The following is a 20300-nucleotide window of genomic DNA, read 5'->3' as shown; positions in this document are numbered from 1 at the left end:
CAGGAACAGGACTGGACAAGAGAGCTAGGAGCCCGGGCTTGGACTCCGAGCCAGAGACTGGACAAGGACATAGTACCTGGGTCTTGCCTCTGGCTCGGACCCCAGAACTAGGCAAGGACGAGGCTTGGCAGGCAGGCAGGATGAGGCTGGAGTCTTCAGGCTTGAGGCTAGAGGCGAGGCTTGGCAGGAGGCAGGAGGCTGGAGTCTTCAGGCTTGAGGCTTGAGGCTAGAGGCAAGCCTTGGCAGGAGGCAGGAGGCTGCAGTCTTCAGGCTTGAGGCTAGAGGCTAGAGGCAAGGCTTGGCAAGAGGCAGGAGGCTGGAGTCTTCAGGCTTGAGGCCAGAGGCTAGAGACTTGAGGCGAGGCTTGGCAGGAGGCTGGAGTCTTCAGGCTTGAGGCCAGAGGCAAGGCTTGGCAGGAGGCAGGAGGCTGGAGTCTTCAGGCTTGAGGCTAGAGGCTAGAGATGAGGCTTGGCAGGAAACAGGAGGCTGGGGTCTTCAGACTTGAGGCTAGAGACTTGAGGAGAGGCTTGGCAGGAGGCAGGAGGCTGGGGTCTTCAGGCTTGAGGCTAGAGGCTAGAGACTTGAGGCAAGGCTTGGGGCTGGAGGCTGGAGGCTCCTCCTGGGCAGGGCATGGTTCTCCACCCGACAGAGACAAGGGCCAGGAAGGGACAGAACCAACCACAGGTAACGGCAAGATGGCCTGGCTTATCCGACGGAGGCAAGGGACAGGAAGGTTCAGAACCAACCGTAGGTAATGGCAAGACGGCCTGGCTTACCTGACGGAGGCAAGGAACAGGAAGGGACAGAACCAACCGCAGGGTAATGGCAAGATGGCCTGACTTACCCAGCGGCGGCAAGGGACAGGAAGGGAGCTAGGTACGGGGTGGCTTCAGGACAAGACAGCAAGACAAGGCAAGGTTTCAGGCAATGCAAGACAAGACAGAACTTCAGGCGAGGCAAGAGTTACCGGCAAGACAAGGCAGGGCTTCAGGCGAGGAAACAGAAGGCAGAGGAAGGGATGCAAGGAGTAAGGACAAGAACAATCCAGCAGCCACACCCTCGTCTCTGGAGGTATTTATGCAGCCAGCCCCAACGAGAATCAGCTGCCTCAATTAGCTCAACAAGAACAGAAACAGGGTAGACAGGAAAACCTGGAGGAAGGGTCGATGGACTGGACTGTGAACCAGAATACGGACTTTACAGACCGGACCATGACAGGAAGACATAAAACAAGTACAGAACTTTTGCTACTTAGGAAGCTGGGTGACATCAGATGGCAGGTGCAACTTGGACATCAAAAGAAGAATAGGGATGGCAAAAGATACCTTTACAAGAATGAAGAGGATACTGACCAATACTAAACTAGGCATGACAACCCGCCTCAGAGTACTAAAATGTTACATTCATCCAGTTATGTTATATGGCTCAGAATGTTGGACATGAGGAAACGAATTGTAGCAGCAGAGATATGGTTTTTGAGGAGGATGCAAAGAATATCATGGACGAAATGAATATCTAACGATAATGTCATGAACAGAGCAAACACAAAAAGAGAAATAATGTGCGAGATCATGAAAAGGCAACGTAACTTCATTGGACATGTGATTAGGAAAGAGAAGTTAGAATGCACGGTAGTTATGGGAAAGATTGAAGGGAAGAAAGCAAGAGGAAGGCAAAAACAAATGATGATGGGGACAGCAGCCAGAGAACTGGAAATGAATACCAATGAATTGACTCACTTGACCCGAAACAGGAGTGAGTGGGCCATGGCAGTCAAAGCTCAAACTGAAAGCCCATGAATATAGCCAGGTGAGACAGCTTTACACCAGGGCCAAGGTACAAAACACAGTACCAACAGTCACGCCCAACACAAAGCACACATAGCACATACAAGTTAGCAAGCATATGTAAGATATCAGTAAAATACAGTCGCGCAAAATAAATAGAACAGACCCTGAGTCCTTGATGCAGTCGACCACGATACAGCCTGTCCTCAGCCAAGTGAACACTGGGGGCAGCACCGACTCCAGCCTGGACCCCGCACCTCACTGCCCCAGTGGGGTGCACCGGCTTCAACGCCTCTCTCATGGCGACTGCTGACAGGTGACACTGTGGCTTAAGGCCTTGAGTCCACGAATGTCCCAGAAGTTTGCAGTACTCCTGTCTATAAGTCTAAGTATGTTTTAAAAACTGATAAATTTCCAGGAAATGAAGGTCTGCAAGAGGGTTTGGCGCCATGCTCCAATTGAAAGGACCATGAGTAAGAGTACACCTGGAAAGTTGTGTACAGGTCTGGACTCCCTGTGTAAAGTAGGATGTACTTACAGAGGGAGGGCAGAGAATATTCACCAGGTTTATTCCTGAGATAGTAGGTACTTTGTCCAATGAAACAGTGAGCAGGCTGGGTCTATACTTTCTCAAGTTTGGAATTCTTGTTGGGTCTGACAGGGTAGACGCAAGGATAATGTGTTCTCTGGCTGATGAGTCAGGAGTCAGCAGTTACTGTCTCACAATAAGGAGCCCAGCCATTCAGGACAGAGAAGAGAAGGAACTTCTTCACGTGGAGTCTAATGAGTTTTTGGAATTTTCTACCAAAGGCAGCTGATGGCGCTTGATCACAGTATTTATTCAGGATTGATTTTTGGATATTAAGGGATCAAAGGATATGTTGGTCACACAGATTTTGCTTTGTGTCCTGCCTAATATTTATCTTGCATTAAAAATCAACACCGTTGTCTGCGACACATTTTTGTTTCAGGGATATTGCTGTTGGCAATACTACTGTTACAGATGGCAATAATATTTCCTGCATTATAACAGTTGCCAATTATCAACATCAGCCCTTGTACTGCTAGAATTAGATTTAGCTCTGATTGACAAGTTTTAGAGTTTTACTGTGCTTGTACAATCATCTCGAACTTTCTGCTTAGTACTGTTGCATATGTAATATTTCAGTAACATCAGTGATTCAATACTTCCATTTTTAATATCAGAGAATATACAACCTGAAATTCATACTCTCTGCAGACATCCACACAAACGAAAGAAATACCCTAAATAATGAATGACAGGAAAATGTTAGAACCCCAAAGCCTCACTCCCTGCTCCCCCCTCCCATGCACAAGCAGCAGTGAAGCATCAACTCTCCCCCGCCTGCTTCAGCAAAGCCCTCAAAGAGCCCATGGTCTGCAGTCCATCAAAATCCACTGTTCACCTGACAGTTCGACATGCCACAGGCTCTCTCTCACTGACAAGGGAGAGAAAGATATCAGTCATGCTACAGCAAGAGGGGAGACCAACAACTCGCTGTTTGATGTTACAGTCAGCAGTGGCACCTTTAATATTTGAGTAATATTGTAAACATATTGTTTGATTAAGCATTCTTGTTGTTTAAATAATTCAATACGAGTTATATACAAAAATAAATGAATTGCATACATCATGATGCCACCACCTGATATGCATGTGCCTCGCTTAAAGCAAAGAACAAAACTTAAGACTCTCATCTCTTGGCTCTCTTGTTTTCCTTTGCATTAGTTTAATGTGTTGGAGTTACGTAACATAACAAGTACCATTACTGCTGGTGGAGTAGCCCCAAAACCAGACAGAATCTGTAATTAATGTACACTTTCCACACAGTGTTCCTGCACCCTTCACTTTCAGGTACTCTGTGAGTCTTGAAATAAAAACAACAGCAGCCAAAGCTGTTACAAGTGTGACTGCACTCTTGCAGTGCTCTTTTGACTGTAACGTTCCTGGGCTGATGAAACATCGACTCGTTATTCCTCTCCATTGATGCTGACTCCCCTGCTAAGTTCCTCCAGCATTTTGTGTGTGTTGCTCTGGATTTCCAGTATTTGAAGACTCTCTTGTGTTTATAGCCTGCCTGCCTTTACATGCAGCTTCTGTTGTCGCCTTTCTCGCTGTCTCTTAGTTCCAGATGTTCTCCCTTTTCCCTGGGCAGAGCTTGCTTGATCTAGGGATTGAAGTTCAAAGCTCATTCACAGGTATCTGAACCTAAACTGAGACTAAACCATAAATCAGCGGCACTGACCTTTCACATACACTGAGTAGCTCGTGATGTTGTAATGTGAACAATGTCACTGAAGTAGCCTTTTATTCAACAAAAATGAAACACTCCTTGGAGGAAGAGGTGTGTTCAACCCAGTATTACATGACAAAGATCAAAGGACAATTCTATATTTACAATGTATCCACAATGCCTCCTTTGAATTACATATAACTTTCAACCCCCCTCCTTCGTGCCCGCACTCCAGACACCCAAAATTAATGTTAATCAGCATCGTCTGTTTTCTTCAATTAACTGCTGTTCACAGCTCTAGGAGCCCATTGTCCAGAGCTGCATTTTACATTTCATCTACAGTCCACATTCAGGTCTAAAGATTGGTTGCTGAAGTTGATATTTTCCCAAGTCCAGAATATGCCCTAAGAGTTGGTGTTTGGAAACAGTTGATTTTTCGTTGCGATGTTCAGCTCCATCATGGCCACTAGCCTCTGTAACCTTCAGGACATCTGCAAGGAGTGAAGCCTCAGAAAGGTGGCGTCCATCACTAGAGGCCCTCATCACTCAGGACATGCCCTCGTCTCATTGCTGCCATCAGGAAAGAAGTACAGGAGCCCAAAGCTACACACTCAATGATTTCCGAATGGGCATTGAACCAATAAGCACTACCTCAATACTTATTTTGCACTATTATTTAAATTGATGATTAAATTTATTTAATAGTTTTTATTAACTATTAAAATTATATATATATAGATAGATATAGTAAATGGGAAGGGGTCTTGAAATGATATGCAGCCAGAAGCTCAAAAATATATAATAAATTTCACGATGTATGCTGGTGAAATTAAAACCAATTCGGATTCTGGTGTAGCTATCCTCCTAATATTGAATTGAGACAAAACACAAGTAATGCAGTGGCCGTCTGAATCTGCAAGCGACCGTTGCTGACCAGTTCTCTTTGTGGCATCGTTGAGCCACATGGGTGGTTCTCTGTATCCAATTTCAGGAATGTAATTTGAGGGCAATAACAAAAGATGCTGACGTCTGGCAATTGTGGTCACTTCCAGCCGAGTGAAGGTCTGCTCAGGCGGCTGGATGTTTTGAAGCTACATTACACTTTATAGAACATGTCATCACAGGCTGAGTCACTGGGATAGTGGCTCGGGCCTGGGCTATTGATCTGAAGACTAATTTACATTGAAGACATCAAATAGGTCTGGAATTAAAAGTCTGGTGTCAGTATCTGGAATGTCAGCCTAGTCTTGGTAACAGTGAGCAGGAAGCCACTGGTTTGTCATAAAAACACAGCTTATGTTGTTGCCTTTAAAGAAAGGGAGTGGTGGTCTTCACTCAGTCCGATCCTCGTGTGACCCCAAAATCACAATAACTTGTTAAAAAAGGAACTGCTGGAAGGACGGGTGGAAACGTAGGGATGATCGAGTTGCGAACCTGCAGAAGGACTGAGAATGTGGAGGGGGAGATGACCAGTATACAAACCTGACAGGGATGGGCAAGACAGAGGCTGGTGGGTGATGGAACCGGATGAAATGGGATGATGGACGGGTTGATCCAGATGGGAGAGGAGAATGGTGGAATGTTGAAGCAGGCTGGGAACTGGAAATTGAAAAGGGAAACAAAATTAGGTGTTATTGGACCAGGTGAGGGGAGTGGAGGGGAAGGGGTAGAGACAGAGGAGACAGGTGGAACCAAAGGCAGCAGGTGTTACCCTTGTTTTCTCACTTCTATATTACCAGCTGCCTTCCCACCACACACTCCTGATGAAGGAAAAGCACCATTTCCACCAGCTTCAACACAATCTTACCCTCTCCCCCTCCCACCCCCTTCTGCTTTTGCGTTGGACTATTCACTCCCTGCGTTGGCTCCCTGGTCAGCTCATGCCTTCCCACCTCTTTCACTTCCCCCCTGCCACTGTAGGTAGTTCAACACGTTCTACTCCTGCTCCCTCGCAACCATTCAAAGACCTAACCAGCCCATCTCATGCATGCCTCATATTCCCCTTGGGGAGCCAACACCCCAAGGGTATGAACTTTGAAGCTTCCAGTTTCAAGTAACCCACATCCACCCAATTCCTTTCTCTCTCTCAATACTCCTCCAGGTTATCTCTCCCCTGTTCCTTTTTCCAACCCTCCAAGTCCCCTTCCACTCCCATTACTTGACCCATTGTTCTCCCCCACCTGGTTCCATCTGCCCTTCATGTACTTGTCTATCTACCTGGGTTTGTTTGCCTTTCCTATCCCCCTCCACTAACTCTCATCCCACGCCTATCTGGGTCTATCTAGCATCCAGCAGGCTCCGTCTCGCTCCTATGCACTGTCCATCTTCCTCCTACACTCTCAGGCCTGATGCAGGATCGTAACCTGCAGCATCAACTATTGCTTTGCCTCCACAGAGGCTGCTTGGCCCGCTGAGATCTTCCTGATGTTTATTTTCAACTTTCCAGCATCTACTTTCCTTTATGTTCTCACAATAATCTGACTGATTTGTAAATGATTCTGAAATATTTGTTTGGGGTTAATTTTGAATGGACAATGAACACCAGCCTAGCAGTAAAATTCACCTCCCATGAACAAATAAAATACTACGTGTAAGAAGTGTAGCGGTGTTAGACAGACTCTTAAGTCAGCAAAGCATAGAAGGATATATACTTTCTGGGATTAGTGTAAATGGACATTAAAGTTTGGTATCGGTATTTGGGTCCGAAGGGCCATTCCTTTGCTGTACAGCTCTAGGACTTTAAGTTTGAATAATAGGGAAGAATTTGTCTTCAACATGCCAAATGGACCAACCTAATTGTTGTCCAATAATCCGTCTGTGAATTATCTTGTGCTGCTTTGCTACGTTACCGGTGCTATATAAAAGCAGTTGTTGTTATATGGCCTCTCGGTTGCTAACACACTATAGGTTTTCGGAATGTTGGTTTGTAGAGTCTTCTCCATTATGTACCATGTCATATGATGTGGGCGAGCATGGTCTTCACCAGGAAAGTTCTTGGCAGGTTTGTAGAGCATAACTATTCAAAAGTTTAAATTGGGTAGCTATTGTTTGGCTGTTGCACAGGGTTTGAAGATATTGTTACACTTTGCACAGAATCATCAAAGTGGACTCATTATTTCCTGCTTCATTGCAAATATGCACCAATCAGTAAATCATGGGATATATGAAACTGGAAGATAGGAGAAAGTAACGTAAGTGCATATAGAATTCTCCTATAATTATAAAAAATGATGGGCTTAGAATTCCCAGTAAATGGTGGAGCGAGGTCCTCTCCTGTAAGATTTGATGGTCTCCGTGGCACAGACATTCCTTTTTCCAAAATCAGGCATCAGATCAAAGGAACCAGCTGATGCTTCTCTGTGATGCCATTAAGTAGGTGGCAGAGCCAACTGTATTGAGGAACTCCCACAGACAGGACAGGATGTAGAAAGCAAATTTTGAATTAATATTATAAATATAATACAGAGTTCAGAATATTCATAAGACTGAGGAATGTACAAATAAATGGTCATGGTAATAACTGAAATATCACAAACCGCAAAAGAACTTTTAATATTGCTTGATATTTACCTCATGTTTGTTTGCTTCAAGGAATGGTTGATTTGGGTTTTATTGTTAAATGTAATTCATCCCATCGTCACTAGGGGAGCTCTCCTGGACGGCACACTGGCTCAGCTATTAGAGGCGCTGCCTCACAGGGCCAGTGACCTGGGTTCAGTCCTGACCTCCTGTGCTGCCTATGACGAGTTTGCACCTTTCCCCTCGGACCATGTAGGTTTCCTCCCTCATCACAAAGACTTGCGGGGTGGTAGTTTAATTAGCCACTCTGAATTTCCCCAAACTTGTAGAAGACTTATAGAATCTGTTGAGAGTTGAAAAGAAATGTTGGGAGAATTTAAAAATAAGGGTTTAGTATGATTGAGTGCTTGATGGTTAGCATGGATTTAGTGGGCTGAAGTGTGGGTGTCTCTATATCTTCAAAGTAAATCCATCAGGTTCTTCACATCAATGAGAGAGCAGATGAGTCCTGGATTTAATGTCTCTGCTGAAAGGTGGTACCTCCTACAGCATTGCCTCGACTTGGACTCTGTTTGAATGCTACCGAAATACAGTCTCTGGTGTGGGGCATGGACAAATAGCCCCCCTAGAGCTGAGTCAAGAACAGTCAGCATTCTGCCCACTGAACCATCATAAACTGAAACAAGTTGGCTTGTTTAGCAGCTCTGTTAGTGGGATTTGCATGTTCGAACACCATCCTGGAACCTGCTCATTAAGACAAGGTCATGTCCCTAAAACAGGTATGCAATGTTCCCCTGAGGCTAGCTTCTTCACTCAGATTCACTTGGAAGTGGAATAACTGGGCAATTCCCTCTCTGTTCTTTGGGCAATGTACTGTAGATGGTGTAGATATAATCATTTACCTGCACCAATTCAGTGCTTCACAGAAAGGTGCAGATAGCCGGGTAAAAGATACTTGGCGATGTTAAAAATAGAAAATGCTGGACATACTCAGCTAAGTCAGAGATGATGCAGTTCCTCCAGCTGTCCATTCCATATACAGCTGAGTAAGAAACAAGTCAAAAGTTTGGAAAGGTTGAAAGTCCTGAACTGCTGATAGAATGTCCCGATGCACTGGTAGTATAAAACTATCAAGGAGTCTGGCCAGTTCACAGAGGAGAGGAGAGGAGAGGAGCAATGTTTTTCAGAGTGCTGATAGTGATGGGAGTGGAGTAACATGCACTATGCCTGGCACTAGATGAACTGAAGCGCACAGTTCCACGAGAGCTCTGAGGGCATCTTGACATTAAGCCTTAAGGCTTTGAAGGAGCTTTCTTCTCTGTTTCAGATCAATTACCACTTGACATTTTAATAGGCATGTAGCTATGGTCAATGAGTTATAGTCTAATGATCACAAACAAGAGAAAATCTGCAGATGCTAGAAATTCCTCCAGCATTTTGTGTGCATAACAATAGTTTAATGATTATTAAAATCCAGTACATTTCTGTTGGTATCTGATAGGAGTTAGGCAAACTTTCAGAGGTTGCTTTTTTCTTGGTAAATGATAAGAGTACCTGGATTAAAAATAATGAAATTCGGTCACACCGTACTGGCAAAACATGTTCAGCCCAAATGTGAATTTGGCAAGTTTATTCAGTCTGTTCGTTACATTATTTCAAACTGAGTGGATGACTTCTGTTGATCACAGCAGCTTGGTTCTGTCATTTGGTATCTCTGCATAGGGGGTAGTCTGTGAGGCTTTTATTTATTTTTATTTTTGTTTATTTAGAGATACAGCATGGAATAGGCCCTTCAAGCCCTTCAATTCGCACAGCCCAGCCCCCAAAATCCCCAATTTAACCCTAACCTGATCACGGGACAATTTACAATGATGGGAGGCATTGATCATGTGGATAGCCAGAGGCTTTTCCCCAGGGCTGAAATGGCTAACACGAGGGGGCATAGCTTTAAGGTGCTTGGAAGTAGGTACTAGGGGGATGTCAGAGGTAAGTTTTTCAACAGAGAGAGAGGTGGGTGCGTGGAATGCACTGCCAGCAAAGATGGTAGAGGCGGATACAATAGGGTCTTTTAAGGGACTCTTAGATAGGTAGATGAAGTTTAGGAAAATAGAGGGCTATGCGGTAGGGGAACTCTTGGCAGTTTCTAGAGTAGGTTACATGGTTGGCACAACATCGTTGGCCGAAAGGCCTGTAATGTGCTGTAGATTTTTATCTTTCTATGACGGATTAACTAACCTGGCATGTCTTTGGACTGTGGAAGGAAACTGGAAGACCCAGGGAAAACCCACACATTCCACAGGGAGGATGTACAAAGACTCCTTACGGAGGATGCTGTAATTGGACTCTGAACTTCAATGCCTTGAGTTGTAATAGCTTCGTGCTAATGGCAATGCTACTGTGGCGCTCTAATTTTATAGTCGTGTTTATGTTAAATAGTAGCTCAGGAGCAGAAAATATGTCTTTCTGATTAAACTACAATTGAACTGGGACCACACACAAAATGCTGGAGGAACTCCGCAGGCCAGGCAGCATCTATGGAAAAAAGTACAGTCGATGTTTCAGGCCAAGACTCTTCGACAAGACCGATGCACCGTTAGCATCACAATATAACTCCACTTTTTCAATGTAAGTTGCCCAGTCTTCAATGCCACTGTCAAATGCTGTAATGGTTCCAATCATCGCCATCTTCGTTATGTTAATTTAGCCTCGTTTTCCCCTTGTTTTCTTTTTGACTCATGTGTCCTTTTTGCTAGCGCAATGAGCTCACTCCATATAGATGTGTGTGTCGTTCCTTTTCATCTCCCTTCCCTCTCTTCTCCAAGTATCATTATCAACTAAAACACGGTGTTCCGATAAGATGTAGGTTCATAATTCTCATCGCCAATTTGTTGTGTGTGTGGCCTGTTTACACAACAATGTTATTAATAAAAATGCTGGAGACGGGAGCTAAGTTTCATGGATCTCTTCTGGCAGAATCCAAGCTCAGCACACACATACAGATCAATATGGGCCTAATAGCACATGCTCAATACGCGCCTAATAGTGTATGCAACGACGTGTTACCAAAGCATAAAGTAGTCCCTTATTATAATGTAGGCTATACAGAACAATTTTGATGTTACTTGGTATTATTATGGAGTGCAGGAAGTGGGTTTCCAGTGAGGGTGAAGGGAATGAAACAACTTTTCTAAGGAAATTCTGAACCATCAGGATTTCTGAATCATTTGGTAGCAGAGTGCTAGACTTTTATAGGGTGATGTTGGGGCTGATGAGGTGATTCCTCTGTTTTGCAGAGCTTTCTGATTGATAGATGAATGAGATAACTTAGAGTGAGAAAACAAAGGGACATATTAAAGCTGTGAAATACGGGTTAGAGCAGTTGCTGAGACCAACATTCCCTCTAATCTTTTTTTACAGCTGTGCAGACCAACCATTGCTCTGTGCAGGAACTTTTTACATGGCCTGAAAACTTAACAGTACTTTAATGTTTTTTTTTTGGCAATATACACATCAAACAATCACAAACCACAACTCACAACACAAGCAAACTATGTCAGGCAGTTGAAACAACTGAGAGGCACAATGACAAAAGTAACATGTTTTGACTAGATGGTGTTGGTGTTCAGCAGGTTGGCGGTTTATTAGCAATGAGCTACCAACTTCCATTCTGTGTTTACTGTTACAGTTTGTAACAGTGTTATAACGAAGCACTGACAATGTAAATACATTGAAGCTCTAAAACGTTTCAAAGTAAGTGTGGTACAATTCTTTTTCAGAACTTTTATAGATCATATTAAATAGCACATAATTAATATTAACATAGATTTTAAAATTATATCAGCATAGTTTCAAAATTATATTAACATTATATAGAAGAAAATTCCAGCTGCATGGCAACAAAGGCTATGTGCATGGGAGCATTTCAGTTACAGTGCAGCTTAGAGAGAGCAGTGGCTGAGACTCAAAACCAAAAGGAGAATGTTGAAAATGTCCAGCAGCATCTGTGGAGAGAGGAAAACTGACATAACTTTGCAGATGGATAATCTTACAAGCAGAGAAAGCTAGCTATCTGAATTTGTTGAGCTCACCATTAAGCCCAATGGCTCCAAAGGTGTGCAGGCAGAAGGTGAATTGTTGTCTCTTAAGCTTACCTTGGGCCTTACTACAACCATTCATGAGGGCACAGACAGCTAGATCTAAGTGGGAGTGGGATAGGAAATTGAAGTGACAGGCAACAGAAAGGTCATGAACTCTGAAGCCCAATTGGATTAGTTGCATCCCTGAGGGGAGCTTGAAGCTCTGGACGAGTGGAGGAGATGAAGTAAAAGAGAAGATGCTGCAACTTTCACATCAGTATAGGAAAATATTAAGAGATAGAATGTAGTTCATGGTGATAGGAGAGTGGGAAAGGGAGTCATTATGGGAACGTTGACATTGGAATTGTGAGAGGGAGCAGAGGGGAAGGTGTATCTGGAGGTGGAACCTCATTGAAGCTGGTGGAAAATATACAGGATTACTTATTGACTGTCAAACCCAGGGGAATGGAAGATGAAGGCTAGAGATTTCTATCCTTGATCTGTCCAGCAGGGGAGGGTGTACAAGAATACTCAATGTACAGTTTATGTTATGTAAGTCAAAGCAACGTGTGATGCAGGCATTGAATTTTTATTATTCCTCACAGATTTGTTGCTGAGTTGGCCAAACGGAAGGTAAAGTAGACTCACCTTTCTTTGGTTCACCCTTCTTTTTGTTTCTTTTTGTACCATCTGGCCTCAAAGACATGACCTTCAGCCTTACCAGTAACAACACACTGTGCACACAAGGAAGCTTCATCCAAACTTTAACTGGCACCTTGAATATCCTGGCTCAACCTTGTCACGGATTTGGATTCCATCTGAGAAAGCCCCTATGTTTTTCCCCGTACTATTCCTCACACCATCCTGACTTGGAAATATATCTCCATTTCTTTCCCGTCACTACATGAAAATCCTGGATCTCTCTCCCAAGTAGTCTTGTGGGTATACACAGATCTCAAGGACCGTAGCAGTTGAAGGAAGCAGCTCACTCCTACCATCTTAATGAGGACAATTTGGGAGGGCACACACTCCTTGAATGAATATAAAAACAGCCTGCTGAAACTCCTCTGCTCTCTATGTATATCTATATCTATGATTCTGCTAGCTATGGTTCTCTATTTCCAAGTTCAAATGAAATGTCCCAGACCTGAAGGCCATAAGATATAGGAGCAGAATTAGGCCATATTCCCCTTACCAATCAAGAACCTATCAATCTTTGCCTGAAATATACATAATGACGTGGCCTCCGCAGCCCTGAGTGGCAATGAATTCCACAGATTCACTATCCTCTGGCTGAAGAAATTCCTCGTCACCTTATTTCTAAAGAGATACTCCCTTTATTCTGAGGATGTGTCCTCAGATCCCAGACTCTCTTACAAATGGAAACATCCTCTTCATGCCCATTTAATTCAGGCCTTTTGGCATTCAGAAGATTTTGAGCAGATTCCCCCTGATCTTTCTGAACTCCAAGTACAGTTCCAGAGCCATGAAGTTATCCTCATACATTAAGCCTTTCATTTCCTAGATCATTCTGGTGAATCTCCTTTGCACCCTCTCCAAGTGCAGCACATCTCTTTTGAGATACAGAGCCTAAAATTGCTCACAATATCCCAAATGCAGTCCAACCAGTGCCTTATTATGCCTCTGCATTAGCTGCGCTTAACTTAAGCAATTAACTGGTTCTTCTTTCACAGTCACTGCATGATCATCTGAGTATTTGCAACCTTTAAAATATTTACATTTGCATTTATAAAGCATCTGTATTATAGGAAATCCTGTAATAATTTTATTTTCCAGAATAACTCGTGCTGTGGGTGCTGGATTGTATAATAGAAACAATAAAGTAGAAAGGGACTCTGATACCCATTTTGGAGAAAGGAACAGGAACAGTTTCACGTTATTGAGTTTTCATCAGATTTTATTGGAGGGGTTGGCTATTTATTAAGATTAAGATGCAAAGAAATGTCTTCGCTCAGAGTTGGAACTATAATGGTGGTTCAGGAGGGAACATAGGGTTGTACAGCCAGAAAATGGGCCCTTTGGCCCAAATGATCTATGCAAACATGATGCCCACTTTCTAGTTCCGTTTGCCTATGTTTGGCCCATTTTCCTCTAAAGATTTCCTATCCAAGTACCTGCCTAAGCAACACACACAAAATGCTGGAGAAACTCACCAGGCCAGGCAGCATCTATGGAAAAGTGTACAGTCAACGCTTTGGGCCAAGACCCTTCAGCAGGACTGGAGAAAAAAAGATGAGGAACATTTTCTGTGTGTTACTTGGATTTCCAGCATCTGCAGATTTTTTCCTGATCATGTACCTGGCCAACTGTCTTTTTAATGTATTCACCCTAACCACTTCCTCTGGCAGCTCATTTCCTTTATGGACCATCCTCTGGGTGAAAAATTGCCCCTTGGGTCCCCACTAGATCTCTTCCCTCTCACCTTAAATCTCTGCTATCTGGTTCTTGATTCCCTAACCCTGGGAAAACAACTCTGTGCATTCACCCTATCTACAGCATGCCCCTCATGAACTTATATACCTCTACAAGGTCACCCTTCAGTCTCCTATGCTCCAGTGACTAAAGTTCCAAACGGCCCAGCCTCTCTCTGTAACTCTGTACCCTGAGCTCCAACAACATCTTGTAAATGTTTTCTACGCTGTTTCCAGTCTAAGGTTATTTTCCCTTCAGAGGATGGTCAAAACTGAACACAATGTTCAAAAATGGGCTCAGCAGCATCTTGTGCAATTGCAGCATAATATCCCCAATTCGATACCTGACTGATAAAGACTAGTATGCCAAAAGCCTTCCTCACAATCCTTTCTGTCTCTCTGGGAACATTTCCAATTACTGTAAGTCCTGTTTTTCTCGCGCCACAGATGTTGCCTGTCCTCTTGATTATAACCAAGCCACTGTAATGTTGGGACAGATCCCAGTGGATCTGCCCACTGCTCTCTTTCTGGATTCCACTGGCCACAGGTGCAGAGTCCTCTTCATTTGACTGATAATTCCTGACCCCGATTTGGCAAAAGTAATAATTCTTTTTTAAGTTTTGCTAACTATTTACATCAAGTATAACTGTTTTTGATCAGTCTGAATATCCTCTCGTAGAGATGATGACTCTACATTCCTACCTTTAAGAGGAGATGACATACACTCCCACCAGTCTATCCTCTGGTCAAAAGAGGGGGTGGTACAATGGCTGAGGCCTCATCACCTGGGGCCTACCAATGACTGATTGGTGCTTCCTGGGTACCAAAGGCCAAAGGTGAACATTGACCACAGCAGGCAACTCCTTTCTGTGTGGGTCTAGTATTCAAATTAATTTAGCTCACTGTAATATATTTAATGCTTGTGAAGCCTCTCTAGTACACTGAAAGGGGTACCAACTCTGAGTGGGCAAGGGCTTTACTGATTACTTCAGCTATTTGTACAAGCATGACCACAGCTCTGGGCTGCCTGTCTCTTTAATTATCTGACCTATCACTTCTCTGTTCTTGATCCCATGCTCTTCAATGTGAGATCAAGGAACTGCGCCCTTTCTTTCCATTGGTTATTTGGAGTTCAGACTGGCACAGCACAGTGATGTGACTAGCTTACTCACAGCTTCAGAAACCCTGGTTTGCACCTGACCTCAGGTGCTGCCTATGATGAGTTTTCACGTTCTCTCTATCACCAAGTGAGCTTTCCCAGGGGCTCCAGTTTCCTCTCACATCTCAATGATGTGGGATGTTAGGTAAATTGGACAAAGTAAATTGCCCCTAAAGTCCTGGTGAGCAATAGAATCTAGGGGTGGGGGCTGGGGGGTGTGGGAGATGATGTGAACTTGGGCACAGTAAAATGGGATTGGTGTCAATGTGTACTTGATGGTCAGTGCAGACTTAATGGGTCAAAGAGACTGATTCTGTGAAGAGACTGGTAACTCCCTTCAGTTACTACTGTCTGTTATCTTGCTCAATCATCACTGCTGTCATTCACTCTCTCCTGTCTTTGATCCAAGCACAGAACTTTGCCAAGTTTCTTGCCTCTGCACTTGTCTAAAAGCTACCACAGTTCCATATCAGTCCATGTTTTTCTCTCGTCACAAATGTTGCCTGCCCTCTTGATTATATCCAGCATTTTCTATTTTTAAGTTAATTCAAAGACAGCAATAATTTTAGACTTTATAGTTTGATGGTAGTGTGTAACTAGTGGTATTTACTGATTTATTTTCTGTTTTAGTATCCTCTGGTGAGACCTATTGTGACCCCTCGATTTGCGCTCTCTTGCTCTTCTGAGTTATTGAAACAAATTGGGACATTTGCAAATGCCAATAACTTGAACATTCAGGTACAGCATATAATGCACCCCGAACCCTATTCCTGCCAATGCTAGTACTTGTACAGTTGTGCACTATTGCTTCTGTCCACACTAACAGGCTGCTTTTCCAATTTTAACCACTCATTGCATTTTCTTCTGCTAATTCTGGTCCTTCTGGCCATCTTTAAGCCTGTACCATCTGGTCATCAGCCCTTCAGTCTTTGGTCTTTGTTGCTGTCCCTCTTCATTTACTTTATCCTTGACTCTGTGACTTTATATTAGTCAAGATACAATATTCAGCAGCAATTTCTATTAATACCAATTTCATATTTGCTGATTATTATGTCTTAAAATACAAATAATTTTTCCAGATAAACTTGGCATGCTCTTCAGATTTTGTTCCGCTGCTCTGTCATATGAAGACAACAAAGGTGGGATCAGTTTGTTCTCTCTGCCCTGCATCATGGTCCACTGTTTCCTGTGGTTACCTGGGCCAGATTGAGAGGACCTGTTTTATTATGTTACTTCAAAGGTATTCGTTTATTCATTATGTGCCATGTCATATGACGTGGATGATCGTGGTCTTTCCATGGTATGATTGTCCTTGGCAGTCAAAGATATGAGATTATTAATAAAAGTTTCTGTGCAAACACTGCCGGAAACGATGCACCAATCTGTCTGGTCCTTCAGACTCTGGAACCCTGCAGCACACCCCTTATGGTGAGCTGGCTGGTACCGCTGTAGTGCAAAGGCTTTGCCTCAAAGTGCCCCTAATGGGCGGAGCTGAGGGAGCAGCTTTGGCCTTCTGTTGTTGCCTTTTACAATTTTTGTATGTCTGACATTTTGACACACAAAAACTATTACAATTGCCGTTCTTGTTTTAAGCATTTAGAAATAGTTACAGACATTTAAAAAACAGCTAAATATTTTTAAAAGTTTAATTAAGTTCTCCATAACCTCTTCAATCCATATCCTAGAATTCCCACGAAGACTCAGTGAGTCTGGGTTCTGCCACTAGGGTCCATCTGGAGACGGGGTGGGAACTCAGCTGACGGATTTGCTCTGTGAATCCAAAGGTTGGTCCAATAGTTCCATGTCTCTTGCACATGTATCAAAGTCCAGCATTTACTGTGGGTTAATTGACTGGATCCCGAAGGCTCTGATCAGAACTGCCAGTCACAGCCAGCATGGTTCAATCTATTAGAAATAAAGTCAAGAGCCCTTTACCTTTGAGACATTACGTGATTCTAGCCTCACCTCATCTGCTGCTGAAACCTTCATCCTTACCCTTTGCTACCTATAAACATGACCTTCCAACCTGCTCTTGATTGGTTTCCTTTATTCTACTCTCCATAGACTTGTAGTTGCCTGAAACGTGTTTTCTTTCATAAACAGAGTCATATCAGTGAGACTCAGCCTGAGATTAATGCTGTGAAGAAAATATTTCCAAACTGCAAGAATTATTCCGAAGTTTATGATGTCCACGGCCTTCTGAATGATAAGGTAAGTACTTCTTGCAGATTAAAGAATCTAACCTCCCAACCTTCCACTGCCATCCACTTTCAACATATATCTGTGGTCCTTGTTTCCAGCCCAAGTTTCCCAAGATAAGAAGCTGGAAGCAGGGCTGCTAGTTGGAGTGTTCCTGGGCATTGTTGCTAATTATATATCAGTTGCACACAGAGCATGATGTTCATGTTGCAATTTCAGAAGGTAGCAGATTCATGCACCTATCCAGAATCATTGTCCAGCTGCAGTACTGAGAGAGTGTTAGATTGTTGGAGGTACCCTTCTTCCCTAATTCCCTAAAAGCCCTTCCTCGGGTGTGTGTATTGATCCACAATGTTACTTTGCAAAGAAGTGGGGAATTTTTTCATGATATCCTAAGACTGATACTTGTCACTCAACCAGGGTCACCAATGGATTTCACAAACAGTCTTCCCCCAGATTTTGCCTCCTTTTTATAGCTCACGCAGAGGGCTGTGATTTCGAGTAGGATGGCTGTCTAATATTATGGGACTAGTGGTGTGAATAGAGGAAAAATTCCTTACCTGTTCTCTATTAGGACAGAGATGTGAAGAAATTTCATCACAAAGAGGAAGTTTTTGAAATTCTCTTGCCGTGAGCTATAGAGGCTTTTTTTAATGAGTATATTGAAGACAGTGATCTGGAATATATTTGACCTAATTGAAAAGTTTAGCAGGAACAAGGGGTCAAATGGCCTACTCCTACATCTACTTGCATTCTTATCGTACACTCCCCCGTTGAGTCTCTGCCTATTTTTCTGGATTTTTCCCACCGTCTCTGTAAGAGTTTTAAAGGAGTCTCTCATCAAGAGCTCATCATCAACTACAATGTCTTTCCAGACTATCATGGCTCATGGAGTCTACCTCTCCAATGAGGAGCTTGAACTCTTCCAGAGGAAAGGAGCTGGCATTGCACACTGTCCCAATTCTAACATATCGTGAGTATCCGAAAAAAAAATGAGTACAACAAGAACTCTTGGTTTAATATTCTGCCGAGATTTGGCTTTAAGATTGCACGCCAGGAACTTGAACACAGAAGTCCAGACCAGTGATCCCATGCCACACTGAGGGAGTGCTGCTTTGACCTAGGTGCCTTCGTTTCAATGAAGCATCAAGCTGAGGCGCCTCCTGCCTTCCCACGGCACTATTTCAGACAGTGCAGTTAAATTTTATCAAGCAATCAACATTCGTAATGGGGCAGCCCTGTGGCGCATCTGGTAGACCTACTGCCTCACAGTTCCAGCAGCCTGGGTTCAATCCTGACTTTGGGTTTTGTCTGTATGGCGTCCGCACGTTCTCCCAGTCACTCAATGGCAGTCTTCTTAGTACTCTAATTACCTTCCACATCCCAAAGATGTGTGAGCTGGTAGATTAATTGGCCACAGTGAGTTACCCTAAGTGGGTAGATGAGTGGTAAGGCATGGTGCAGGTTAATGGGAACACAGGGTGAATAGAAAGGGATCAATGTTGATTTAGGATTCATGGTCAGCATGGATGGCCTATTTCTGTGTTGTGTGAATCTTTAAAAGGAAATCAGATTCTACAGTCATTGAGCTGTATATGGGATGTGCAATATTTCTAGGGGTGTGGTGGTATTGAAAGTGCCTGGACTGGATGAGGATTGTCAGGTTCTAGTTAATCTCAGGAACTTTGTTTCCTGTCTGGACAATAGCTCTGGCAGATGCTCTTGCTAGGCCCCTTGCTCCCTGCCCTGATGGTTATTTGCTAACCTGATTCCCAAGTCTAGATGTTGATTGATCCCCCAATGGATTCTCAGCTAGGTCCCTGAAGATTCCAAAACATTTTGTCTGTCTTCTAAAGGTATATATTTTAATGTATTGCATGGTACAGCATTGAAGGAGGCCATTCAGCACAGCTTGTTTATGCTGATGTTTTCATAAGTCTCTCCATACCCCTCTTTAGTTCAAATTATAACCATGTCATTTATTTCTTGATCTTTCATACATATCTCACTTCTGCATAGATCTGTCTCTGCCTTTAAACTCAGCCATTCACTGGGGGCAAACCTTCCACTCTCGGTAACAAACGTTCCGTACTCTGCGGTAAAGAACCTTCCGCACTCTCGGTAACAGACCTTCCACTCTGCGGTAACGAACCTTCCACTCCCTGCGGGAACGAACGTTCCGCACTCTTGGAAACGAACCTTCCACTCTGCGGTAACGAACGTTCCACACTCTGCAGTAACGAACGTTTCACTCTCTGTGGGAACGAACGTTCCACACTCCTGGAAACGAACCATCCACACTCTCGGTAACGAACATTCCACACTCTGCGGTAACGAATCTTCCACTCTTGGTAACGAACGTTTTGCACCCTCGGTAACGAACCTTCCACAGTCTGCAGTAATGAACCTTCCATTCTCACTAACGAACATTCTGCACTCTCGGTAACGAACGTTCCACAGTCTGTGGTAACGAACTTTCCACTCTCGGTAACGAACATTCCGCACTCTGCAATACAAGCCTTCCATTCTCAGTAACGAACGTTTTGCACCCTCGGTAACGAACCTTCCACAGTCTGCAGTAATGAACCTTCCATTCTCACTAACGAACATTCTGCACTCTCGGTAACGAACGTTCCACACTCTGCGGTAACGATCCTTTCACTCTCGGTAACAAACATTCCGCACTCTGCAATACAAGCCTTCCACCCTCGGTAACGAGCATTCCGCACTGTCGGTAACGAACATTCCACACTCTGCGGTAACGATCCTTTCACTCTCGGTAATGAACGTTCTGCACTCTCGGTAACGAACCTTCCACTCTCTGCAGTAACGAACCTTCCACTCTCTACAGTAACGAGCCTTCCACTCTCAGT

The 20300-nt window shown here is 43.7% G+C and overlaps 1 protein-coding gene across 1 annotated transcript in view; it reads left to right on the top strand.

Moving 5' to 3' along the window:
* Positions 1–20300, top strand: part of gda (guanine deaminase) — a 78103-nt gene that overhangs the window by 24126 nt on the left and 33677 nt on the right. Inside the window, exons 6-9 of the mRNA XM_063049023.1 lie at positions 12243–12270; positions 15859–15966; positions 17332–17439; positions 18303–18400. Of these exons, the coding sequence (XP_062905093.1) occupies positions 12243–12270; positions 15859–15966; positions 17332–17439; positions 18303–18400 (342 nt within the window). The remainder of the gene's footprint in view (positions 1–12242; positions 12271–15858; positions 15967–17331; positions 17440–18302; positions 18401–20300) is intronic.

Source organism: Mobula hypostoma, chromosome 5, assembly GCF_963921235.1.
Source record: "Mobula hypostoma chromosome 5, sMobHyp1.1, whole genome shotgun sequence".
Taxonomy (NCBI): domain Eukaryota; kingdom Metazoa; phylum Chordata; class Chondrichthyes; order Myliobatiformes; family Myliobatidae; genus Mobula; species Mobula hypostoma.
Note: the sequence above shows the minus strand (reverse complement) of the source record. Positions and strands in the feature narration are given on the sequence as shown.